The 27,960-nt window shown below is 43.1% G+C and overlaps 1 protein-coding gene across 1 annotated transcript in view; it reads left to right on the top strand.

The window, feature by feature from the left end:
• The window catches only part of LOC146789037 (collagen alpha-4(VI) chain-like), a 428,058-nt gene that overhangs the window by 287,093 nt on the left and 113,005 nt on the right, over window positions 1-27,960 (top strand). Inside the window, exons 16-25 of the mRNA XM_085630646.1 lie at window positions 8,772-8,825; window positions 11,756-11,827; window positions 12,368-12,394; window positions 13,486-13,530; window positions 13,644-13,697; window positions 17,218-17,280; window positions 22,391-22,456; window positions 23,087-23,140; window positions 23,261-23,296; window positions 26,619-26,681. Of these exons, the coding sequence (XP_085486772.1) occupies window positions 8,772-8,825; window positions 11,756-11,827; window positions 12,368-12,394; window positions 13,486-13,530; window positions 13,644-13,697; window positions 17,218-17,280; window positions 22,391-22,456; window positions 23,087-23,140; window positions 23,261-23,296; window positions 26,619-26,681 (534 nt within the window). The remainder of the gene's footprint in view (window positions 1-8,771; window positions 8,826-11,755; window positions 11,828-12,367; window positions 12,395-13,485; window positions 13,531-13,643; window positions 13,698-17,217; window positions 17,281-22,390; window positions 22,457-23,086; window positions 23,141-23,260; window positions 23,297-26,618; window positions 26,682-27,960) is intronic.

Below are 27,960 nucleotides of genomic sequence, written 5' to 3'. Positions count from 1 at the left end.
ACTGACCTGGCAAATGAGGACAAACTTCATTAATAGATTGTTGGACTTTGAAACAAATAGTTGGTCCAGGTAAGCTAGATCCAACTTACTATCAACTGAAAAACCCAAGGATTCAGTCTTAACTTCCACCCATGATGAAAACACCATTCTCAGCTGATAAATTAGAAAAATCATGACAATTAGTGACTCTCTGCCTACCTCTCTAAAAGTGTACCATTTCTTTTTTTTTTTTTCTTTTTTTTTTTTTATAAAAACCTTTATTTCTTCAAAAACATGGACACAGCTATTCAGCCGACAACCCGGAGGTTCGGCAGCTATAGGAGAGCAGATCAAAGAAGCGTCCACAGTGCAGTAAAGGGGCAGCGAAAAGGTTTCATTTTTAAATAAACACAAACACACAACAAACCCCAGCAAGGCGGAAACACTGAGTGCCCATGGTGATTGCCCCTCAGGGGAGACCGGACCCCCGTCGTCTAACAGTCACAGTACTATGATAAGAGGAAAAAGGGGGAAAGCAGAGGCCCAAGAAGTCAACTAACAGGCACATATATATACAGAGCTGGAACGAATGTTAAGGAGAAAGCTGTTCCTCGGGGGGATCCAGATCAGGGGCAAGACATATGCCCCCTCTGTATTGGTTCCACCGCCCCCAGATGGCATGCCACTTCCGAGGGCGCCCTCTAGTGCAATATACTGTCTTTTCCCTGAGCATACTCCAGTCCATATTTTCCTCCACGCAGTCAATGTGGGGGGCCCCACGGAGCCCCACAAGCGCGCGATGTCTCTCTTAGCCACCATGTTACCCAGAGTCACCCACTGGGTCTGCGCCTCATCGTGATCAGTGGGCCCCCAAACATTCAGGAGACAACACCGCGCCTCCGGCTGCATAACAATGCCCGTCACCTCCCCCATCACTGCATGGACTCTCCTCCAAAAGTCCATGATGACACCACATTCCCAAATGATATGCAGGAAAGTACCCACCATACCACAGCCCCTCCTACATAAGCCTTCCTCAGAGAATCCCATATGAACCAGCCTTGGCCCCGTCACATAAACTCGATGGAGTATTTTGAGCTGCACCTGCCTCAGACGTGATGGGATCGCGACCTCCTTAGGAGAGGAAACAGCAGACTGCCAATCCTCGTCATCCAGCTCGAGTCCGTCCCTAGTCCACTGGTCCCGCAGCCCCAACAGCATATCCGCCCGAACATTTATCAATTTCTTGTAGATGAGAGAGATCGTGCTCTCTGGCATATGACCATCGAGGATCCGGTCCTCCAAAGGAGAGGACTCAGGCACCTTCTCACCCTCTACGAGGACTGACCGCAGGGCATGACGCACCTGAGCGTAGCGAAAGAATTCGGTTGGCCCCAACTCATACTCCTTCTGCAACTCTTCAAAGGACTTCACCCTCCCCTTAATCAGCACATCTCCAACCCTGGAAATACCGATCAAGTCCCATTTATCAAAACCTTTCGTATGCCAAAGCCGACCCAATTTTTCAGATTCAAACAACGGGGTAGCAAGGGTGAGCCTATCCTTCCAGCCCAGCGAGTCAGTCGCCAACTTCCACACACGCACCGCCACCCCAGTGGGCCCCGTGAGGGACGAGTCCAGGGACCGCGAGTACAACGCTCTATGATAATTACCGCCGCGCAACAACCATCTGTCCATGGCGTAACCGGGGCTGAGGGCCGGGCCATAGAATCCATGATTAATCGCGCTCAACTGGGTGGCCCAATAATAGCGTCGAATGTCGGGAAGCGCAATACCCCCGTCGTACCATGGAAGCGTCAACTTAGCAATCGCTATTCGCGGCCGCCCATCCCACAACAACGATCGTTGGAGGCTTTCAACCTCCCGAAAGTAACTGGCCGGTACCCAATCTAGAGTATTCTGCAATGCGTAGAGGAACCGGGGAAGAGACATCATTTTGAACAAGGCGGCTCGCCCAACGAGGGAGAGCGGCAATCTTCGCCAGCCCTCAACATCCCGCCGCAGACGCGCCAAGGGGGGGAGCAGGTTCCTCTCATATCGCAAAGTGGAATCCGTGGAGATAAAAATCCCCAGGTACACGAAGCCCTGCTGAGCGATCTGGATCGAGCAAGTTCGCGGGACAGGTGGAACCTCGCCACTCAGAACATATAGATACGATTTACTCCAGTTGATGACGAGACCCGAGTTCCTACCAAAAGACGTCAGAACGTCACAGACCACTATAAGCGAGTTCTTGGGCGAGGCGAGATATAACAGGATGTCATCGGCATATAGCGAAATGCGGTCCTCGTGCTCGGGAGACCATCTAAGTCCACGTATATCCGGGTGCCAGCGTATCCACGCTGCCAGCGGCACGAGGGCGAGGGCGAACAACAAAGGCGACAGGGGGCAACCCTGCCGAGTGCCCCTCCCAAGCTGAAACGGAGTCGACGCCCGCCCATTCACCACAACACTCGCAAGGGGGCCCTCATACAGCAACCTCACCCAGCTCACAAAACCAGGGCCAAAGCCGAACTTGGCAAGCACAGCCCACAAATATGCCCATTCCACCGTATCAAAGGCCATCGTGGCATCAAGAGACGCCACAATGGCTGGTTCTCGCAGCGTGCTCACCCTGGCAATCACACCATGAAGGCGCCGAAGGTTTAGCGCAGTGTTACGGTGCGGAATCAAACCGGATTGATCCGGGTGAATCAAGTCTCCAAGCACCCTGACCAAGCGGCCCGCCAGAATTTTAGCCAGAATCTTCGGCTCAGCATTAAGGAGAGATATAGGCCGATAGGAGGCACACTTATCTCGGGGTTTACCATCCTTGTGTATCACAACAATCGTCGCCAGTCGCTGATCCAACGGGAGGGTCCCACTCCCCCGCGCCTCCACAAACATGGCGCGCAGGTGAGGGGCAACCTTATCCGGAAACAGCTTATACAGGTCAATCGGCAAACCATTAGGGCCCGAGGCCTTGCCCGAGTTCAGCGCGCGGATAGCACCCGCCACCTCATCGACCGTTATATCTCCATCAAGATCATCTCTATCTACGTCAGAAAGACAGGGCAAAGCAATATCACGCAGGAGGTCTAGCGAATCCTCGGGCGGCCTATCCGAAACTGAGGCATAAACCATACGGAAATAATCCGAGAAGCACTGTACTATCCTCTCAGGGTCTACAACCACCTCTCCCCCCTCTCCCGTCAGCTCCGGCACCACTCTATTAACCCGTTCTTTTTTGTCCAGCCAAGCTAGGAGTTTCCCGGCCTTGTCACCAACATCATACAAGCGGCCCTGCTGTTCCCTACTAAGGGTCTTGGCGGCATTCGTCACCAGGTCCTTATAGTCGGCTTGCTTCAAGCTCAGTTCATGCAGTGAGGCCTCTGTAACCTCCCCTTCTAGTGCCCCCTCTAAAGCCGCGATCTCCTCCTCAACCTGCATAACCTCGCCATCTCTCCGCCGCTTGGCTGCCACTACCAAGGAGAGGGCCTCTCCTCTCAGCACGGTCTTAAATGCTTCCCACAACGACACGGCCGAGTCAACGGACCCCTGGTTGTCCGTAAAAAAGTTATCAACTGTCTTCAACAGCGCACTGCGCATCTTGGGGTCACGAAAGTACCAGGGGTTAATAGGAGCAACCCTGCCCCCTCCCTCGCGGCCGACGTCCAGCCGGACCCACACTGGCGAATGATCCGATATGCCCCGCGCCATATGCCTGGCCTCAGATACCAATGAGGCGTGCGCAGCCAGAGTGAGCAGGTAATCAATCCTAGAGAGGCTACCATGCGCCCCGGAGTGGAAGGTGTATTGGCTCTGTGTGGGGTGCCGGAGCCTCCAGCAGTCTACCAGGCCGAGTGTGTCTAGAAAGTCTGGAAGCCACTTCTGAGCCCCCCCAGTGTCTCTGGGCGGGCACCTATCCAGCAGCCCAGAGCCGACAGCATTGAAATCACCCCCCACCACTAGCATACCCTCCGGGAGGTCCAACAAGGCCCTACCCAGATCTGTAAACGAGGAGGCCTGCAGGGCAGGAGGGACATAGACCGAAACTAAAACCAAAGTTCTTCCTTCCCACCTCCCCGCCACCGCCACAAACCTCCCCCTATCATCAACAATGGTGGAGTTCACCTCAAATGGTAGCGTGGCTCTAACTAGGATGCCCACACCCCTGGAGCCGGAGGAGAATCCTGAGTGAGCTATGAATTTGTAACCTTTCCTATTAAGAGCATAGCACGTGTTACCTATAAGGTGCGTCTCCTGCAGTAGGGCAACATCCGGCAATGACCGTTTCAAGTACTGCAAGACTATCCCCGCTTAATGCGATCCCCCAAACCAATAACATTCCAGCTAAGAACACTTAAACCCCTACCCCCCATCCCCACACACAGAGAGGCCCACCCCACACCCGAAGAGCCACCATGGAACCATCCTGACAATGATCACTACGCCTTGCAGAAACAAACCCCCCAACAACAAACCCAAAATCCCAACTATCCCCCCCACCCTGCACCCCTGCTGCAGCTTACAAAGCCCCCCCAACTGTGCCTGTCGCCCTACCAAAACCAAAATCTACAAAAAGTACCCTAAGGGAGGAAAGAGCTCCCATCGTCCTCCCGCAACCCTCCGCATTTACTGCAATCAGTTCAAGTCATTATCTAGAACCAAATCGAGTCAGTCCGGCTCCAAAGGCATCAACCTTGCCCATCCCGGCCACTGTCCCAGTCTGCGGCAGTGTCCTCGCCAGTCCGTCGTCGGGGCAAAGCGTCCAGCCATTCATCGGCCATAGCAGGCGACTCAAAGAAGAAAGTCCGGTCTTCGTACACCACACGTAATCTGGCAGGGAAGAGCATGGCATACTTCAGGTCCCTCTCCCGAAGCCGTCTCTTCACCCCCAGGAAACCCTGCCTTTGCCTCTGCACCAGCTGGGTGAAGTCAGGATAGAAACTCACCGACGCGTTCTGAAAAGGGACCGGGCCCGTCACCCGCGATGCTTGCAGGATAGCGTCCCGATCTCGGAAGTGAAAGAGCCGGGCGACAATCGGTCTCGGTGGAGCTCCCACCTTGGGCCTCCCACCCGGCACTCTATGCGCTCGCTCCACTGCGAAAAACTTCCCAAGACCCTTAGGCTTCAGATGGTTAAGCACCAAGTCCTCCACGAGCAGGTCTACAGAAATCTCGTCCGAGGACTCCGGGACCCCGATAACGCGCACGTTGTTGCGCCTGGCCCGGCTCTCAATGTCCTCGAGCCTACGGGCGGAGAGATCACTCTCGGCCCGCAGCTTACGAACCTCAGTCTGTAGTTCCGAGACATCATCAGCGAGGCCCGTGGTCTTGAGATCCAGGGTTTTAACTTGTTCATTAGTTTTGCCCAAATCCGCGCGGATCAGGTTAACGTCCACCAAGATGGTATCCACTTTGTGCGCCAGGGCATCAAACTGTCTCCCAATCGAAGTCTGCATCCCTTCGAGCGCGCCCATGACATCCTGCAACGAGAGCTCCGGGGCCAAGGGTGAGGCAGTCTTCTGTACATCCGGCGACTGGCTCGATCCACCCGGCGACCCCTTCTGCTGGGCATAGCGGTCCATATTATTGGCTTGAGTATAGGCTCCCCGCCTGGTAGCCTTGGGTTTCAGCCGATCCACCTCCGCTTTACCCGACATGTCTGGCACCAAGCAGGCCGGTACAAAAAGGACGGCCCTCTCTCGGTAAGAGGGATCAGGAGAGATCAGTTCTGCAATAGGCCGCCAGAGTAGGGCGCAGAGCGTCCAGAGGATAATAAAGCAGCCGAAAGCACTCCCGGGCCAGGGCAGACAAAGGGCGAGAAAGTGAAAGTGAAAGTGAAAGGACAGGGACCTCCGTCCGACAGTTCACACCTCGCCTGGCCGCTGTTGTTCAATTAGAGGTCGGGCATCCTGCCAACGGTAGGCCCTGGCATCCCTCGGAGATAGGCCTCAATCTTCCGCCATGCATAACTCCGGTTCCCGATGGGCGATCCGACCTCGGGCAGCATCAATCGCCTCCATAACGAGTCATCTGCACGATGCCATGCATATAAACAGGATTAAAGACAGGATAGTCGACGGAGGGCGCGAGGGTCTCGGGAGCTCAAAGCTCACGCAGCCATCTTGGTCAAGCGCTAGGCTCCTCCCCCAAGTGTACCATTTCTGCCACAGATGTAGAGGCATATTTACAAGAAAATGACGAAGCGTGGTGTTAAGCAGAAATTGCTAAGACCACACTCTGCCATTCTGAAAACGCAGTGATGCTTCGTATTTACCATGATACGGCACACCCCTGTGTTTTCCCTAGTGCTGGCGCTAAATTCAGCTGCCTAGCGCCAACGCATGTACACTTGCACTATAGTGCATGGGTGCCTGCATTGAGAGAAGGATTGTTTTATGTGCAGGAAGGTGTCCTGCACATAAACAATCACTAATGGCAATTTGTAACTCCTATATGTGCTGCATTGTGCAGCATACATAGAAGGTGTAAATCGTAATTTTTTTAACAAATGTTTATGCGCAGGATGATGTCCAACAAACAATCATTCATGGTTTTGCTGTTTCTATGTCTGTTGCGCAACGCAGCACACATAGAAACAGCAAAAACAGGGAGAAATTAATAATTTCTCCTCATTTCACCATGTTAAGACCAGGTTTTTCTTGGTCTTCATTTTGGCGCTGGCCCATATTTATGCCACCCTTGTGAATACGGAGGAACATCAAAATCAATGGCGGTTGCAGCAGAACGCCCACCACAACACCCATTGCACGCCCCTTCACGCTAAGTGCTTTGTGAAAGGGGACTTTATTCACAAGCCGGTGTTAAGCTACGTTAAGTGGCTTAAAGCCGCCTTGAGAATAAGACAAAGTGCTTATCGCCACAGAACATCATAAAAAGTGACGTTCCTGTGGCGATAAGCCCTTGTAAATATGCCCCGTAGTGTGTGAAGCCCACTGCAGATTGACAGGTTGTCTGGAAGATGACTGCTATTTGCCAAACGTTTGAGGATCACATTTCCTACCACAGACGCTGAGCAGGTTGCACCTCTAACCTTCCATCATTAATGAAATGAAACCACCCCACCTCATTTTTTTAGAATACCAAAGATTAGAACAACTGCTGAAAATAGTGGGAATAAATTCTGCTTAAAAGAAAGTGGACTGGGAATCAGAGTTTCATATTTATGAGAAGCAGGATACCTGGAGATACTGGCCGCAAACAATTATTACAGCCAAAGTCAAAATTAGCTTTATTCAACTTAAAAAAAACAAGTCATAAAACACAGTTTAAGAAACAATACAATATCAAATTTGACAGTTAATAAATATATATCATCTAAAACATCCAGTAACAAGATTTAGACAATAATTTAACTAGATTAAGGACAGTGCAGTTCCATAATTCTTCCTAACAGATAGAGATAAAGTTCAGAGGGCCTGTCATAGCTTTGATGAGTTCAATTGCTGTAAAACAATAAAGCTAGCTTATATTGCCTAATATGTGCATCCCTGAGAATGAGTACTAAAATCTTTTTCCGCAGGGTGCTGTAAAGTGAGCAAAATACCATAAAATGTGGCGTACTCTGTTCTGAGACATTGTTGCAGGGACATTTAGGTAATTCTGTAAAGCACAAGCCTTGTATAGGAAGTGCTAATAAAAAATGAATGGTCTTAAAACGAAAACATGTTAAAAGGAATCTATTCTAAGGATTAGCAATATAGATAAGATAACATTCTAAATCTGCTGTACTTTTCAGCAATTCATAGTGGCTTCCACTCTTTCCCTTACCAAACTTAGCCACACAGGCTGCTTGTTGATGATTTATAATTTAGACTTTGATGATTACAGCATATTGATGGATAACATAAGTATTTAAGATTATCTTACCCAAAGTCTTATTCAAGTACCTACTTCTTGGCTTTACAGAACCCCCAAAACATGAGCAAATTGGCAGTATTTTTCCCTGAGAAAGGTGGCAACCCTAATGTCAGTACATTTTAGTTTCTGAATATGTAATTTGTTTAAATGAGAACTTGTCTAGATCCAGCCCACGTTTACCAAAGTCGGACACACCTGCTTTTGGGCTTTTGACCAGGACTCTAGTAAGAGATTAACTCAATGCCTGTATTTACATTGCTAACGTTTAATAATGTTCCCTGCCCCTGCCTGAATCCTTCTTTCCCTTTTATGCTTTCACCTCCTTGGCCACAGTTAAAATAAAACATGGATAATCTGGTATCGGTGAACGTTCAGTAAAAATGGAAAAGGGATTATGTTGATAATGTTGAGGAAGCATGTTGTTATGTTGTTTGTGAGTAGCCCACTATTTTCTAGATTTCAGGATTAATAGTTTGCCCAAAATCTATTGGATACACACACAGTAACTGTTAACATTTTTGGGGAAAAGTTCTTCGAGTATTACTTGAATAGACAGGCATTACACTCACTTAAAGCTAGAGTGATTTCTTGACATGTGCCTTAGCCAATCAAAGAGAGTTACTATTTGGCACTATGTTGGGGCCATTAGTTCAGCTGTTGTTATCAATGCCACTAGCCTTAGACAAGGATCTTGGGTGAGCACTATCCTGGTATAGAAAAGGAAACATTTGAGGTTATATCAATAGACCTCATCACCTTTGAGGTACAATTGTGATTCTAGTTAGGCGTGTCAATTTATATTACAGCCTGCGGTCTTCCATCCTACATCTCTGGAGTGACCACTGCTGATCAAAAACAATGTAAATCTTAACAATTAACAAACCTATATTGTTTCTACTTTACAGGGCAAAATTGGTCCCAAAGGTTCTCCAGGCCATCCGGGCGTAGAAGGAGGAAATGTAAGTACTCAATAATCTTCTAATTACTCATATTTTTTTAACCATTACTATAGGTTTGGACATTGTCACCATTGTGATGTGTGGAAATACATGAATTTATTTTCTTTTTTTAAACACATGTTGGACACATTCAGCATTTCCTACTTTGTTAATTAATCTTTTTAGCGTGAGAATAATGAATCTAGAAGAGTTTAGGCTGCAAACCTATTCTTACAGGTAAGTAATCTTTTTGTTTCTGTTATTTTATCATTAGGATTGTCCTCATGTGCCCATAAAGATATTGAATTGTGAAAGTAGTTTCTGTTAAACGTCTGTGAATTCAAAGCAGGTTTTACTTTTTTTTTTTTTTAACAACAGATTTTATTGAATTTTCATCGTACCAGAAGGGCAGAGCTCAGCAAGCAAAGCACAACTGAAATGCATAATAGAATATCTCTGGGTACTGTATAAAACCCTCCCCCATAGTCTGCAGAACATCAGACCAAGAAAAAACCCCATCTCCCCACCCCCAAGTGCGCACGATACATACTTCGAAAACATTATGGGGCCTATGCATCAACAATGCCATTTGCGATTCCTTATTAGCGAAAAATAAGGAATCGCTAATAAGGAATAGCAAAAGGCTATGCATGTAGGAATCGCTATTCAAATAGCGATTCCTTAATATTCCTTATTACCGAATCGGTAATACCGAATCGGTAATAAGGAATACCTACCCATTCATTCCTATGGGCTTGGAGGCCCATAGGAATGAATGTAAAGCCAGTCTGTATTAGCGATTCGGTATTACCGAATCGCTAATAGCGGGAGCACTTTCAAGGGTGCCAGGGTGTCAAAAGGACACCCTGTTGCACTCCTGAAAATGATATGTGCACATATGTTGCACACACACATGCTCTAAGGGCATGTGTGTGCGCAACATGAAACTTTGAAAAATGCACAAAAGTGCATTTTTCAAAGTTTTTGCAAATTACCATGCAGTTCATCTTCATGGTAATTTGCTCCCCCTATTAGCGAAATCGCTAATTTTTTAACTTTGATGCATTGCATTTAAGGAATCTCACTTTGGGATTCCTTAAATGCAATCGCTATTTAAGGAATCGGTATTTAAGGAATCCCTATTTAAAGAATCGCTATTTAAGGATTCCTTAAATAGCGATTTCTGCTTTTGGGTTGATGCATTGGGATTGGGTATTTTTTACTTAATACCGGGAGCTATTACCGAATCGGTATTTTACCGACTGGATTTTGGGTTGATGCATGAGGCTGTATATGTACAAGCCAAAGGAATTCCCATCTACGTCTAGGTTTTACTTTTCTTTACTTAGAAGAATATTCTAATAATGCTGCACTTGATTTATCTCCAAGGGAGATCCATTAAGAAATATCTAATCTTATATTTTTGTCTGATGGATTTCTTAAGTTTTTACATATATAGATATACCACTAGAAAATAGAATGAGCACGCTTTGCAAGTACAATTAATTAAATAGAGCATTATTGTCATTGGGATAATTTCCTGCTACCCGAGATAGGTGTGCTGAGCCTTCAGTGAGGGTTTCATTAAGTAGAAGAGCAATTATCGTCATGTCATCGCCACTCATCTAGTCATTAATGCTATTATAGTAGATTATGTTATGTTATGCCAAGCAGGGTTGAGGGCCTACTAGCCCAGCCAAGGGCGTAGGGGATATTCCAAAGGTCAGGTTTTCAGCTTCTTACATAATTCAAGAAGAGAGGAGGAGGCTCTGATATGTAGCGGGAAGTCATTACAGGATTTCGGAGTCTTGTTTGTATTAGTGTTTTAATGTTTTGATGGCTGTTGCACACTGATACATACTCTAAGCAGGAGCCATGCACCATGAGGCGATGATTTCCTGCAAAAACTGGCAAAAATGTAATGGATTTCCAGAGTTTTGGATCAGCAAAGAAGAAGAACTGTCTTTGATTGTGAGATCCGAATATATAATTAGAAGCACCACAAGACCATCCGAGATGCAAACCTATGATCTGGGCTAGGCTTGTACTGTTAGCGGTGATCACAACATCTTTCTCCTGTCCTGCGTCTGCTCATCTGCATTAAAGATGATGCACTACATCTGCAGACTATGGGCCAGATCTATCAAGCCTTTGCCTTTGCCTTGCCCTTGTGTCACGCAAGGTTACGCATGGACATCACAATCCTTGAAGTCATATTTACCAAGCCACACAAAGCCACCTTTGTGGCATGGCTTGGTAGATCTGGAGAAACGCAAGGTATCGCAAGTGGTTGCCTTCCGTTACATTGCTCCGGTAAGGCGCTACATGGGTGAAGAGTGGGTGTTCCTACTCATCCACTCATGCTTTTTGCTGCATTCCCAGATTTTCCAAGAGTAGTAAATCTGGGAATGTGTCAAAATTGTACGCCTTCCTGATGGAGGCGTAATGAGAGAAATTTCTTTATTTCTCCTGGTTGTTTCGTCTTTCTAAGAGTGCTGCATACTGAGGCTTTCCGACCGACATTGTAATCAGACCCATAGTGATTTATTTTATACTATACCATTGTTTTATTTTCCTTTATATTGTTTTTATAATTATATTCTTTCTTTTACAAATATAACTTTGTAATAGAATATAATCAATAAAATATTGTTTAAATTAATATTGTTTTACAAATTGTAACCATAGAACCATCATATTTGACATTCATGACTTTGTTAAAAAAATAGGTAAAATAGGATGTCTGCATTGTTAGCTGAAACTGACTCTCCAGCCCCATGCATGCAAAAACATATATCCCAAGTCAATCCATTATTAACTTTTATCAAACTGCAGAAATTATACTGGCAGTTAAATCTGATTATTGAAACTACATTTGTGAGCCGAATGGGATTATTGACTGTTTACTTAATTGTATACTGTAGTAGTAATTTTCATCTTTTATTATATAGGGCGAGAGAGGGCAACGTGGCCTCAATGGCACGCGAGGTGAAGATGGATGTGCCGGTGTCAGAGGTCAAAAGGCAAGTTACTTTTAATTGCACAGAGTATGATATTTGCACTGTGTTGTCCAAATATTTCTGATGAAAAACTCTCACTTGCAGTTGAGTGTAATGGCCTCTGGATATACATATAGTTAAAAACAGTCACAGGGTTCAATGGCAAAAACACATACCAGAATGTGCCTCCTTACTATACACTGTTAGGCCCTGTATTACTGACACAGTTTTCTTGGTATCATTTGCTCATAGTTTTGTTCTTGTTGGTGATTTTGTAGGTAATTTTGGCTTCAGAAGTAGACACGTCAAATCTGAAAATAAGAACTAATTTTTGAGTATTGGTGGTTCACTGCATGCCATGGGAAGTACTCTAGGGCAAGGTTGCTAAGGCAAAACATGCTTTGACTCTTGGGAAATCCCAAATCTGAATATTTCCTGTGAATATTGCTGGTATCTTCATATAGAGCTATCCCACCATGTTTTGCTAGAAATTAATAAATTAATTCTATTTCATTGTGAACCCTTAATGAATGTACAGTAACAGTATATTTTTATTTCTTTTAGGGTGTTCGAGGCTTCAGAGGAGAACCGGTAATGACTTGTTTTTGTAAAATATTTGAGCTATCTTGACGTCTACTTTTCATCTTTCAGTCAGCCTTCTAACCATTGTGTGTGTATACGTATATATATATATATATATATATATATATATATATATATTGTTGGAGAATCACCATGTCACTACATCCTATAAGAGCTCCGTATTATTATAAGTAGTCCTTTGATCTTTTAATATTTTGTCAACATTTTCTTCTTTATGAGGTATTATAAGAGAACTAAAACCAAAAACCACAAAAACTCTAGAATCTCTGAAACTTTAACAAGAAGGTTGCCCCTATAATGGACAAGAGATGAGACATTGCATGCAGCACGAGTAGTTACTTTGCCTTAAACCTATTTATGAGAGGGTTTGTGTTAGAGGACCAATAATGACAGCACTTAAATAGCTGTTTTAACTTTGAAAATATTAGTTGTAGTTCCATACCATAGCACATTTTGGAGCAGCATTGCAATATGTTTATGTTGACTCTGGCATTACGACTGCTCCTGTCAATCAGTGGGAGATATAGCCTCTATTTTAGTAACTGAAAGGTCTACTTCATTATTTGAAGTACGGTCTGCCAAATTAATTCACAGAAGAGGTAGTCTGTTTGTACTTTGCATGCCATGGAAGCTAATGCAATACTCTGAAGCCCATAGCAGATATATCTGAAAAATATACCACCGGTTAGACCTCTCCTCTGGGGGGCGGGAAGCCAGATCCTTGCTTGCAAGTACTTTACCCTGTTGCTACATAGCAAAACATCCATTTGCTAACTTGAAACACAACAACATACTAACTACACAAGTTATGCACAATGACATAAGAAAGAGGATTAACCTCAGTGCCTTTAATTTTGGAGGGGAGAAAAAGGGCCAGAGAGCAGTCTTTTAGCTCAATGTCCTCTACTGAAGGTATAGCTGAGGAAATTCCACCAGTAGATTCTTTAGCAGATTTAGAGCTTCCTCTACAGATCAGTAGAGTTTCCATTTTCATTAAAATCTTAAGCAGGTTCTAAATCTTACGTCCATCCTGCAGCACATACAGAAATAATAATGACTGTTTTTCACCATCCCTACAGGGCGAAGAAGGTCAAAATGGTGTTGATGGTGTGAATGGAGAGGAGGTACTCTTTTTTTAAATTTATAAATACACTTTTATTTGATGCATAGGCTGGCCACAGCATTTCATTGTTACAGGACTTTAACCCTAAAGCTCATTCGTCTGTTCTGCTTGCAGGGCGACCGCGGATCTCCGGGTGCTTCTGGAGAGGCAGGCATCACAGGAAATCAGGTGAGGCTTGTTTAATTGTTAAGAATGCAACTCAGTGTGATTGCAGCAATATGTATGCTTGATGGAGTGTAATGATGCAAAGCAGTTATGGGGAAGGGGGCTGCAATGATTTTACCAGAATTGGCTACAACAATGAAAGTCTTTAAACTAAGTAAATTGAAATTAGCATGTGTCTGTTCCAATACACATATACTGCAATAGATTTTATGTTACTTTGTCTTCATAACATAACGTGTATTTGTAAAGCACATGCTCACCAAGCCTTAAGTTTCTTGGCTCTGAAATAACAGGTGTTTATAGTTACCCAACTCAATGGTATTCATATTATTAACCTTGGAATGATGGAAGGCTGAGTGGATCCAATAGGATTCCAACTTGTGACATTGAAGTCAAACAAAGATCCCTAGAGTGAATGCATTAGCCTGGCACTAACCCTTTGTATAAGTCACGTACCAGGTTCCTTTGGTTAGCATATTGTTATTAGAGCATACATTATTGTTCTACATGTTATGGCAATGAAGATGTCTATCATGGTGGTAAATGCACAGAATCTACTTCAAGCAGTATAACTTTGAGAAAATGCAAGTATTGAAGACTAGGTGCAGTCTAGCACCTTACAGCAGCCAATCACATACAGGGCTGTTGTGACACTACTTATATGACAATATTTACGTATCACCTGACAAAATGAGAAAAAGAATTGCCCCAAGCAACAATCAGTCAACCTGATTGATTGTTGCTTGGGACAAATCTTTTTCCAATTGGTGACCGAATGGAGTGAAGCCGAAATTATCAACGGGGAGGCGTTTGCCTATTACCACCCACCTCCCCTTCATGTTCTAATCAATTTTTGGTTGGCACAGAATAGAAAGTTTTTTTTTAATTTTGTGAGAAGCCTTGAAAGTTTGTGAACTCGAAAAACAGACAAGAGTTTGAATGGGCTCATCCTTATCAAACTGTTTCCCACACTGAAAAAGGTCATAGATTTACCTCTGACAAGGACAGGAATAAATAACTTTTAAGGTTGGGAGTAGAAGGGTGAAACCCCAAAATTTCCACCCTGTAGAGAAAAAAACTATTAAAGAAAAAGTGCAGTTGCACAGCGGTGGCTGGTGACATTTGAAACTGGTGAGGCGTAAAAGTTTGGTATGACTTTTATGTATTGAGTGGCGAGGGCAAGCTTAATGGACAAATGTGGGATCCAGGTTGGATCCTCCTCCAAAAGACTTTTTTTTTTAAAAAGGTCTGCACATCTTCAACCACCTCTTTTTCCTCTTCAGCATCCTCTTTTCACTCTTCCCAGAATGCACTTCCTTGCATCTCCCTCACTGCACCACGTAAACATATACTGCACTCACTCATATTTAAGCAATATATTTACTTTTGCCCTATAAATATTTTCCATCCGTGCACCCCCTTCACACACATTTTCACAAAAATGCAATTACAATTGGAATACATAACCATTGTTCTTTATGCTCTGCAGAAAGGTCAACCCACTGCCAGGCACTTTGCTTTGGCTTAATTCTCAGCGTCAGACCTCTCAATCAAAGCCCCTCATAAACACCTGCACAACTAAAATTATGCACGGAACAAAATACAGAAAGAACCACGACATGATTGAATAGCTAACTCTCGAGGAAGGCAAGATTAAGTAAACCTTGAAACAAGAGAGGAACTAAATCACTGACATTCATTGCCTTAATGTTTTTAACACTCATTGTTCATAAATAAATCCATGTTTTTGGCATTAATGTTGTTAAGGGCATGACGATCGGCCAGTTTTAATGTCAAACAGCAGATTACTATTTTAAATACATTTCTGTCACTTTGCCCTTGACTCGGATATTTGGATCAACTTCACAAGGGAACAAGAACCATGGCCTGCTCGGCTTTTGCATCTATTTCATGGGGAAACAAATGCTGAAGCTCCACTTCTGACAGAGACAGCAACGAGCAGCCAGGGGGGTCTGAGGTGTCACAGTAGGGGAGGTTAGAATGGCGAGGGGTCTCAACACAATATACATAACAGAAGATTAGCATTCTCCCAGGACAAGGCACCAAAACATGCTTGCATCCACTCCGAATGGGAAAGGGTGGGATCTATGCCTGTGAATGACAGACGGCTGCTCTCTCACTGCGACGGAGACTCCAATGCCCCAAACCATGGCGCTGACAGCATCACTGGCCTATAGAGATTATTGCCAAAGACTACAATGGCAATGATTCCTTATGAAGGGCTTTGGAACAGTAAGCCCTGCGTCATGCATCACAATTCAGAAAGTTGATTTACTGCCTGGCTTCCGTCTCCTGCTTCGGAGCGAAGTGGGTCAGGCAGCCTGGGACACACAGCCCAGACTTAAATACATTGATTTGTTTAGAGATACGATCGTATTTCTAAATAAATAAACCTATTTAATATTTGTACAGGATTGTGAAGGAAATCAGTTCTGGGGGGCACAGCCCCAGAGCCCTAATGGAAATCCGCCCCAGCCATTGCATGAAGGCAATTGTAGACTGTGCAATTAAACCAGCAAATTGTCTCTAGACGGTCAGGTGCAAGAATACAGAAAATCTTTCTGCATTTAGCCACAGATAATTGCTGCTGGCACACATTTCCAGGCCTGCTCCAGTTACGCTTTGTAAATTAGGGAGAAGGTTGTACACTCAGGTGATGGTATAACTCTGCAGCGGTTTTTGATCCTCAGTTTAGTGTCTCATCACTGAGAGATCATTGCCTCAGGATATTGCAAACAGATTGCCACAACACCAGACAGAAACCCTACAGAATGCATCATTTTACATACTAATGTGGGATTTCAGTATGTGTACTCATGAGGTAGAAACAGACAGTGCACATGGACCCAGGTATCCAGTAATGTGGAACACAAACAACATTTGCAAAATATCCACATGAGGTATGTTGTGAGTGGATACTGATGGAGCTGTCAGGAAGGGACTGCAACATATGGGCCTAACATGAAATAAAGAAACAGACCTTTTACCTGAGTCTCTCCATACTATTGTCTGAAAACCCTCCCCTCCAACTGCAATAAGATAATCCCACAAAGATATAATTAAAATGAAACTCGTTCACATAGTCAAATGTTATCCTGAAATTATAGTTTGGATTAGACGCTCCTGACACTACAATGGACACCAATTATTCAATTTTTTATGTTTGTGACGTCATCCACTCCTTGTCACCGTGAAGAATATAGTTGGGCTTTAAGGCCTTGCGCCATACTAACACTTTTTTGTGTTTTAAGGACTGTAATATGGACAGCTTTGTGTATTGTATGAGATAATTTCCTGTAAACTGCATTTTACTGTAAATGTTCTCAATAAAAAACACTTTGTAAAAACAGAATTTACTCTGATCTGTAGCTTTTGCAGGAAGTTCTGATCTGTAGTTTTTTGCAAGAAGCTAAGTATATTGATGGACATTTTCACTCAACTATAAATTGAATGTCAATCCCACTGATTATAGTAATCTTTACATTGTAATTTTTCTTTTAAGGGCCGGAAAGGACCCCGTGGATATCCTGGAGAGCGCGGAGAGCCCGGACTGAGGGGAGATACTGTATGTGTTATGACTATATTCAATTAACAGATTTAAGTTCCTCTTTAGACATGTGTGCAGATAGGAGGCAAAAATAACATTTGCACTGGTCTGTGGTTGTTGTTAACACCAATTTAAAGGGATTTATAAAGGGGGATTGGCTCGCCCCTTGTGCATGTGTTATTACCATTTATATATATTTTTGCATAGCACTACTTGTGTAGTCGAAGGAGTGCACTTTTCAGCCAGGTTCTAGTTGTTCCTAATTGGTCCTAATTGTTGCTTGTGCTAAAACAGGAGCACCTTGCCTTTACACTCTCATACCTAACCACACCCAGTTCTAAATGACCCTGTCAGTCTCATACAGAATGGTTCCTCTTCCGGTTCACAAGGTCATCTGAAGGTAAACAGTGCAGCATCCTCCCACTTCCTTTGTGAGTACTACAAGGTAGTGAGGCTTTTTAAGATGGTAGAGGGATACCACATTAATGTCACAATTGCATTGTTTACTTATTATCACAAAAAAAGGGTGTGTGTTGAATGAATATGAAAGTCATGGAGGTATCTGCGTGAATATCACATATTGATAGCCAACCATGACAAAAATGATCACTGTTAATTAGAGTATCATTGACCGAAACCTTGAAGGCGAGCAAAATGCTGCTTTTTGTGAAAAAGTCCATACCAATGAAAATCTATATTTTCACTATTAATTTGAAAATGCTTCTCAAATTTCTGAAGTATTTTCTGGACAAATTACCACAACACAACATTTGCAGAATTCTTCACGTATTGTCCATTTCAAAAGATGTTTCTACATGAAGATTTGATATAAATTGCAATAGAACTTCAAATTAAATTTTCCTGCACATTTCAGCAGATTTCCTGAAGATTCAGTCGAAATATTCATAGCGTGGACAACTCTGCCCTGAGCATACAATGCACTTTCCACATAATTTCCCGTCAATTTTTCTGTGGACATTTTCACAGAATACTTGGAAATTCTGCATGCCCTATATGGAAATTCCTACAGAACGGAACTCCACTTTTTGAAATTTCAATTGCAAGTTTAAAAGAATGTTATTTTGGAGAGAAGTTTCTACTGAACTCTATTAAATTCATTTGTACATTCTTCACAAATATTCACAATTAGTTGGATTCCGCAGAAATTTCCAGTGATATTTTAAGAAATAATGTGGCTTCCATTCAATGGAAATAACTGTAGAAAGCTTATTTTAAGAAACTTAGCTGAAGATTTCGTGGCAAAGTTCACAGGAATTCCATGAAATATTTATAGAATGCGGAGTTCTAGACACAAAGTTCAAAGGGTTTTCAGTGCCGTGAGTATACCCAGAGATTGCAGGCTTTCTGTCACTTTTCTAAAAAACAGTGAAAGGTGTTTTTTATTCGACATAAAATGTCAGAAAAGTAGACAGCAGAGTAGTAGAAAGTAATAATAATAACAATAAAACATACATTTTATTTAGCCGATCATCATACCGCACTGCTGCTTTAACTAAGCACATTTAAGGGGCCGATTCCGATCCTGGAAAAACGCTGTACAAATCGTGGTATGGAGCGTTTTCCCCATACAACTCGTACTTGTAAGGATTCCCCTACAACCTAGGAAGTACGATCCGTACAAATAGACGCTCTCCATACAAATTGTAAAAAAGACCATACAACTCGTATATACAAGCGATTCCGATTCGGATTTCCCTGTACGCGACGTTCACATGTATTCCCCGCAGCAGTTTACAACCCGTCAAGTACGATTCGTACAAACGGCACTCCGTACGGCTCTTTTTTTACAGGAGCCAAAAAGTGCCGGGAAAACATTGTACGCCCCGAAAACAGTACGAGACGGACCCCCCATGTACGCGTCCTACACCCCATGAATACAGGGGTACAGTGCGTATGTACGGTGCATACCGATGACACAGAAAGTGGGGTACCGTACCCCAAAATCGCTTGTGTACGGACCGTACCCCAAAAGTGCGTATGTATGGTGCGCACCCCAACATCGCGTATGTACGGTGCGTACATGCACGATGTTGGGGTACGCTCCATACACACGCCTCGCATGTGGGGGGACCCCTCTGCGCCTCATACCCCTATACGACCCGTACCCCGGTACGAGTCGTACCCCCAGAACGAGTCATACCAGGGTACGAGGCGTATAGGGGTTCGCTTCGTAGCCCGGTACGAGTTGTGCCCCGTATACAGGCCATTTTCAATACAAATCGCATGCTGACAACCCGGTACGAATCGTACTTGACGGGTTGTACAGCCTTTTTACAAATTGTATGGTCTTTTTTACAAGTCCGTGTCGTACAGCTTTTCCCAATACGATGTGTAAGGATCGGGCCGATCTGTATGTATTTTTCCCGTACGAATCGTACTACGCGGGTTGGAAGGGACTTGTACGATTTGTATGGAAAAAAATACGGATCCGATTTGTATGTAAAATAATAGTGTCCATTTAGTGACCTCAAAAGGATGAATGGCTGAGTCAAACTTGTGATCTACAGATCACTACATGTTTCCACAGCAACTGCTCAATCCACTAATCCATCCTGCCAATCCATCCTTCTAAGGCCTACCCATTATGACATTCTCAATTAAGTACTACACAGAAATTTTAACACTTAAAATAAAAGCCACATTGTGTTTTCCAGTTTAAATCTGCATCCTCCCTTCCCTTGGCGTCTAATATCCACACATTTTATAGGCTGCTCAATGTCCAGTTCTAACCCACCCCACCCCATTTAGCAGGTAGCTGGTGCTAATATGTAAAAAAAAAAAAAGTGATGGAAGGATGCGCAGCCCCTGCTTATTTCTTAGGGCGACATTCCAATCCATCGCTTTTTGCCTTTTGTGCTACTGTAGACATAGACCAGCCATATGCAAATAAGCATCCCGGGGACCGTTTGAACCTAGTTAGGTCTCATCAGTAAGGGTTACCTTTAACACACTGAGACGCGACCCATGTCTGGGCACAATGATGGACTGGGAAGCACCCCTAGTAAATACTAGTGGCTGAGATTAATCCAAGCATTCCACCCATCACTTTTTTGTTTTCCTTGGAGCTAAACTATAGAGCTCCCTACTTACTTGGCATCCAAATTTAGCCTCTGTCTCTGTCATGTGGCTGTCCTTTCCCAGATGCCCTGTATTTGTAAATCTCCATTTTCCATGAGGTCCGGTGTCCACTGCAGCCCCTTTGAGTGCACTGCCGCCTACCATGGCATTCAGAATCTCCATCTCCATCTCCGCATTCCTGAGATATCCGATTTTCCCATCTCACTCTTATAAGGGTTAACTTTCTGCATCTCCTCCTCTAGGTATACATTGCCTGCATGTCCCCCTTCTTGTGGTGGCGGATGGCTTCATTGTTCTTTCCCTTGGTATATGATATTAACATATCCCTCCTCTCTTTCTTACCTTAGTTAGCATCTACTTTATAAGGTTTCCAATCTACTCTTTTGCATTCTTCCTGCTCACTGTTCAATGATTTCTTGTGCTCACAACCTCCCTTCACTATGTTTACAATGCTGACATCTTCCTATTGTCCAGGTATCCAATGTTCAATTTACTTTAGTGTTTGCTGTCTAAGTTTCTTGTCCTTTAGCTATATAATGTGTGCTTGTCCCTTTCGTTGCATGTTTTGGATCCACATCATTCCTATGTGTAAATTGGCTGTATTATTCCCTTTCATAGCCAGCTCCATGGCCACTTCTTCTTCTTCACAGGTGTCTCATATTCACAACACTCCTGTGTCTTCATCTCCCTTTCCATGGGTGCTTATTGCCAATGTATCCTTCTTTTCCAAGTATGTGGGGCCTGCAGCCCCATTTCCTTTTAGGAAGTCAAATATGCATCTGTCCCACCCATAGTTTTCCAATGTCCATGTCTCTCCTCCTTGTGTGTCAGATGGCCCTGAGTTTCCCCTTCTCTACAGGTCTAATGGTCACCTCAACCCCTCAGACATCCACATGCTTCTCTTCCATAGTGATATGATGGTTTCCTAGGTGATTGCTCCCTATCTCCTCTTGGTGTGTATGGCGTCTATTCAAAACCCTTCCAAAAGCGCACTATGTCCACATCTCCTAGCTTTCTAGTAAGCTAATGTCTGCCATGTTTCTGCTGTACAAATCCAGTGTCTTCATCTTTGGCCCTACCACATAGTATTCTTAATTGTTATTCTGTTCTCAGTTCTTGCCTTTCTGACACACCTGCTCCATTTGTGAGCCTCAGGGTCTGTTGTAAACTTGGCCATTTATGTGCATTCACAATGTGACCCTTTCTATCCCTCCTGGACATGGCTCATGAAACTTAACTAGCATCTCCCATTACTTCCCTTCTCTTTGAGACTCTAAACATGTTGCGTTGTGGCTGAAAACCTAATCGAAGTGTTATCTTGGCAGTCGAGAAACAGAAAGTTGTAAGTGTTGCCACCAACGCAATGCCACTCAAAATTTGATTAGCATTTGTATAGCCGGTATTTTCATTTTGCCCTTTGCCAGGGATGCAATATTGACTAGTCTCTGATCCCTCGTCGTCCCATGTTCCAGTATCGCCCCTTTTCTGGGTGCCTGATGTCCATGTCTCCTCTCTGCTCAGAATCTTCTCTGGCTCCCCCAATTTCACATTGCTCCTCCAGGCCCCCCACTATACACTTTCTTTAGGGTTCCTCATACTACTGAAATCACGTTAAGTCTCCAAACTCTTAAGAAATGAAACAAAGAAGGTCAATAAATAGGTCAGGGAATGAAGAAAGGAAAGAAGGATGGGTTTTATGGATGGATGGATGAAAAGGTGGATGCATGGTCTACAATGTATGATGCCCTCTTTAGATGTTTATTAGTAAATACAGGTATTTCCTAAGGGGATCTGTATTCTCTGCCACTCATTATCAAGCATTAGCTTGCAGTATTTAACATCTGCAGACAACATCCTTTAGTACAATAGCAAAGTGCATGTCTCTTTAGACCAATGTTTATCTATTGTCATAGCTCATGATGGCAAGATAAGATTTGTTGTGGCATTTGCTGTGAATCTACATAATTCATTCATGCTGCTATGCTGTAGCTTTTGCTCATGAACAAACCTACTGTTTGTTTCCATTTAGGGAGATCCTGGAACCAACAATGACGTTGAAGGACCAAAGGGACAGAAAGGAAACATCGGACGACTGGTAAATGGAATTCACTCATATATATCAGTGAAATAGTGCATCTGACTATAAGAAAATTACAATGTGTAAATCATTTGTGTTCAATCACACCATTACCCCCACAAGCACTGACACATAGTGATTCGTACCTTAATTAGATGAAGAAAGTAGCTAGACCACCATCAGGTGGTAGCAGTATCAGTTTTTTAAGTGCTCACTTTATCCAGTGAGAAAATGCAGCTCTTTTCTACTTCCATTCCACACTTATACTTCTATATTTAGCTCGGTGCCCCCTACAGAGAGTGTTTACCACTGTTCTTCTCTGCAAATATGGGCCTGAGCTGAAGGTGAGGTTTCCTGAAAAACTATTAAAAGCGGACCTATAATTTCACCCAACAGAGGCAAATAAACACCTTTACTAACTCTGGTTGCTTCACGCCCCTGCCAGTGTAGTTGCATTATGGTAATTTGCTGTAAGAACTACAAAATGGATGGCCCAAAGAATGTAAGCCAAATGAAATATGATTTGCAGGGTAAGGGTTGTATAGTCAGGTGTCAATGTTTTGATATAGCATATTTACCAGAAATGCAACAATGTGATGCCCCATTACAGTGTTTCTTAAAAGTAAATTGCCTCTCTTCCTTTTCCAGGGGGAGCCTGGCCCTGACGGCATACGAGGAGACACAGGAGACGAAGGCCCAGATGTAAAAATCACAATATTCTAATTACTATTTTTTCAATATGGATTGTAATAGGCTGTACCGTACACTTTTGAACATCATTGGTTATTTATTTCAAATCTGAATTATTGTTTGTAATTCTAGGGTCCCCGAGGCCGAAGAGGTCCTCCCGGACTCAAGGTGAGTGACTTCCACAAATGGAATGGAATGGAATGAGATTTTTAAAGCGCATGGCTGCCCGAGAGCGTCCCAGCGCTCTCGGGCAGCCATACTTCTGATATTCCTATTTTCAGAACAGAATTGTAGTAGCCTGCCTATATTCCTCTTGTTCTAAGAGCAGTGATATTGCAAACTCTGATCCAGACAAAGCAGAGCTGATCCATTAAAACACTGAGCAAAATGATATCATTAATTTTGCTTATAGCATGACTTGGCTGCTTGTGTTATGGTGAAAGTATGCCTAAATAGTTTGAGAAAATGCACTCAATCACTGGGGTAATACTCCAATATTATCTAAATGTGTAAAAAAGTAACACTCCAAAGGTACATAAGGTTACCTCATGGTTTAAAGGTGAAGGGTTGATCCATTATAAACAGCATCCCTATTGCAGAAGACCTCAAATGTAAGTTTGATTTTCATCACACAATAACATTTGGGATTGAGGCTACAACACCAATAGCAGCCCTCCGTCCAGTGAGTCATGGGCAGTTATCACCTAAGAAACCACACAGCCACCCACTAGTGTGAAATTTCACTTTCACCCAAGACCACGATCTGGCCAATATCCTGTCTACCTTTCAAACAAACGTCTTGCGCTTTCACCTGCAAAGTTAGGATTGACGGCGCCTTCATTTCAGTTTGGCCCTTATTCATCATCTTCTTCATCAAAACCTTGCTTGCAATGGGAAGATTTTACCTCTCACTGAAACGTGTTATCGAACTTGCAATCACCATCTACATTTACTATATCAATAAGAAAAGCCTACAAATGTCAATCAATTCATCCTTAATATGATCATCACTGGTTGCAAAGCATGTTAGGCAAACTTGAAACAGCACACACTAGACCATCCCCACAGTAGTCAAAGGGTTCACATCTTAAACAGCACTAGCTGCAACATGTGCTGCTGCTGGGGGAGAAGGAGTAATAAGACATTAACCAGGATGTACTCTGTAAAAATCCGACGTTCAGAAGCATCACAGAAAATAACAGTTAATAGCTTCTTTCTGTCTTCTTAGACTAGTAACTCTCCATAAAAGGTGATTCTGCCACAACCAATGAGTTTCGTTCCGAAGAAAACTTCTTCAGGGCATCATATTTTTCATATGTCCCAACTTGTTCAATCCATGGTCATGATTAATTGTTCATATGTATGTAAATCATGCAGTGCTGAGTCTTTTCATACAGCCATACTTCATAATTACATATGTCACCTCCAGAAACTGTGGCTGACACAGTGCGTTCTCTGTTAAGAGCCACTGATTCTGGTGGAGACATCTGTAATTATTGATGTCTGATGAAGTTCTATTAATATTCTACGATCATCACTAGCATTGAAGAAGAACCCGCCTATTTGCCTAGATGGAGTCTGAGCACATTTCTTTCCCCTCACAGTGATGATCATTTCATGCTAACCATCACCCCTTACAGGGAATTTTTATAAACCGTTTCTTACAGGCATCAATTTGAATATTTGTGACAGAAACCAAAACTCTGATATTGTGGCAGGTGGAAGGCTTTCTAGTGAGAAGAGAGCAAAGGACAATAAAAATAACTGCCAGACACTGATCTAGTCATTTTTCAAATCTTGCTTAGAGTTTCTAAGCATGAGAATGTGAATAAATACATCAGAGATGAAGTGGTCTGCACAGTTATAGTCAATATGTGCAAAACAATGGCAATGGCTATAAGTGTAAAGGAACCAGCCACCTTTGACACAGTGACTACAAACCACCTAGCCAACCACGCAGGATTGGAGGTGCTTTATTTATTAACGTCAACCTGGGCCATGCCTGTAGAGAACTGCAAGGGTCAGCCTTCCCACCAATCCTTTATAATGAATATGTGGTTCTCTTCACAACACGCTTCACATCACCCAGCACAGGATACCATAAGTGTGCCTATGACACCTCGTTATACTCAATATTACCTAATAGGGTCCAAAGATTGACAAGAAGCCAGGCCTGCCACTGGCACATATAGCCCGACTGCTCAGACACAAGAACAGACTGAGCTTTAAGGCAACCAAGACAGGGAATTGCTCCTGTGCTTTACCAACCCCATCACCCTTCCAGTCACCTGTCACAATTCATGGAGAAACACTCTAAAAAAAAGAAGAAAAATAGTAAGGTCTTGGTCCTATTTGATTATAATCTGAACTTCTTCCCACACGAAAATGCCATCTCGAAGAGCGCAATCTATAATCCTGGTTAACAAGAGCGCATACTTTTTCATTCTTTACCCTCGGAGATCCCCTTGGTTCTCACAGTCAGAACCTCACTGCTCAACTACTGTACTACTATCAATACTAGGCTTATTACTAGGGTCCTGGTAAATCTCCAAATGCCTGATAGCAGTTACCTATCAAGAATAGATCCTACTTCAATAATTGATGTAAAGTATAAAAATCGCCGGATGGAAGTACACCAGACAGCCTCTCAAATATAATCCTGATGCTAAACTCATCTTCCCTAAAGCATATAGCCATTCAAACAGCTGGACAGATGTGTTTAGGATAATATCTTTCTAACCACGGTGCCCACCATTGGAACTCCATGTTCTCAAACCCAGGCTTGGAGAAGTTACTCTGCGATTCCACAGACCGGCAAGGCTCAACTGTACGAAAACCCTTCTGGTCTATGAATGCACACGGGAATTGTCCCTTCAAATCCGTATGCTAGGTCTATCTTTAGACTTAATTCTCCGGGTTCCTGGAGAAGGCGGAGTTCTTTCATTTCAGTCCAAGTCAAAGTTAGGTCGTTCAGAGAAGCATCAGTTGCAAGACATCTTAATGCATTGAAGATGTTTGTTTATTAAATACTGAGAGAGGATTACCGTGTGGGGTGTGAAAGTGTCTCATTTATTGAGTTATTCTGAGTTTATACCCCCAAATGCCCTTTGCAACAGGTAGTGAGTTCATACTTCCCTTTGCATCAGGTAGTGGCTTCATACTGCTTTTGTTGTACTTTATTCCATAAACCATCTAGCCAAGTCAGCAGGTTATCAACAAATGGAAATAGAGTGATAATAAAAGTAAATACATTATTTTGATCTGATATATATATACAGACAGGGAGTGGGGATTCTGAATGAGAGGCTGAAATTGGATCTCTATCATCCTACGGCCCAATAGGATGTATGTCTTCGTTTGTGCTGCAGGTTTTCAACAGATTTCTGATTAAGGCCTTGCTAAAATGTTCCTCCTCTGTTAGTGTGTGCCTATGAGTAGTTGGAGTTGTCCTAATTTGTTAATGCACATATATTTTCCTCAAATCTTGTAGGGTGCACCTGGAGCCCTGGGAGAAGACGGTAATCCCGGAGATCGTGGGATTCAAGGCATACAGGTACTATACTATAATATTTCATGACAAGCTACATGAGTTATCCTATCAGGTTTCTCCTTCAGGGTTTTTTGGTAGTTATTAATTTGTGAATTCTGTAAAACATATATATAGTGCGTTCTAAACTCAAGCCCTGTCCCGTTTTACCAACTTTGTGATAAGCTCTATTAAAATGGAGTCTAGTCTAACTTTCGACATGCCTCTATTGAAAATGGTGCACTATGTGTTCCATCATAAAGCCCACCACATTTTAAAAAGTCTTCATATAACAGTTTACATTCATACCTCTGCATGACACATGCAAAGGTTCACTTGATTTAAATACGAAAGTCTAACTTTACGACTTTCGGCATTCACAAAGGGCATTTACGAGTAGTAAGTGTAGTAAGTGAATCAGACCCGTTGTTTATTTTGTATATTTTTGAAGAGAGGGCGTCTTTTTTCTCTCTCATTCAGTGAGTGAAAGAGAGCTCCTTTTTTTGACCTACTGGCTTGTCATAGTGGGATCTGGGTGTTTCCGTTTTAGTTTTAGAAATGATCTAACTGTGTTTTGGTGGTGTTTTGATTAACATTTTTCTTCAATGCATCTTTTACAGTACATAAATAAGCTTGGGTGAAATGTTTTGTTTCAAAACAATTAATTTAAAATTGACGTAATGACTCTGGTGCTAGATAACTTCGTGTTTTCACTTAGTAATGTTAATTTTTGTTTCAAAAATTTTATGGAGACATTGAATAAAAAGTACATTATTCAGCAAATATATTCATAACATATTGTGTTATAGAGCCCTTCCCTTTTTACCTCTGTTAAAAATGGGATTCCTGGTTGGCTGAGGTTTGCACCCAGGCCAGACAGGAACCACCACTCTAGTCAGGGGAAGCTAAATACATACTAAAAGATAACCTGTGCTCACCCTCTGGTAGCATGGCACAGTACAGTCAGGCTTATCTAAAGAGACAAAGTGTAAAGTATTTGTGCAACACACACACAGTAGCACAATGAATACACCACAAAAAGACTCAAAATAAGTGTAAAACAAACTCCAATGTATAGAAGTTGAAATATTGAATTCTAAAGGAATAAATACAGTAAAGCACTTAGAAGCAAGTAGCACTAAAAAGGTTACTTAGGTGATGCTGGTTCGGGGCAAAGTCAAAGTTTGACCCAGCCGCGATGAAGCACCGACCGGCTATAGGACCCAAACAGGCCCCGGTGAGCAAAGTACCTTTCCTGGTCGCAAACAACAAGATGCATTGATCGTCTCCACGCGGTGAAGGCGAT

This window comes from Triturus cristatus, chromosome 10 (assembly GCF_964204655.1).
Source record: "Triturus cristatus chromosome 10, aTriCri1.1, whole genome shotgun sequence".
Lineage (NCBI taxonomy): Eukaryota > Metazoa > Chordata > Amphibia > Caudata > Salamandridae > Triturus > Triturus cristatus.
The sequence above is the reverse complement of the archived record's forward strand: the minus strand, read 5'-3'. Positions and strand labels throughout refer to the sequence as shown.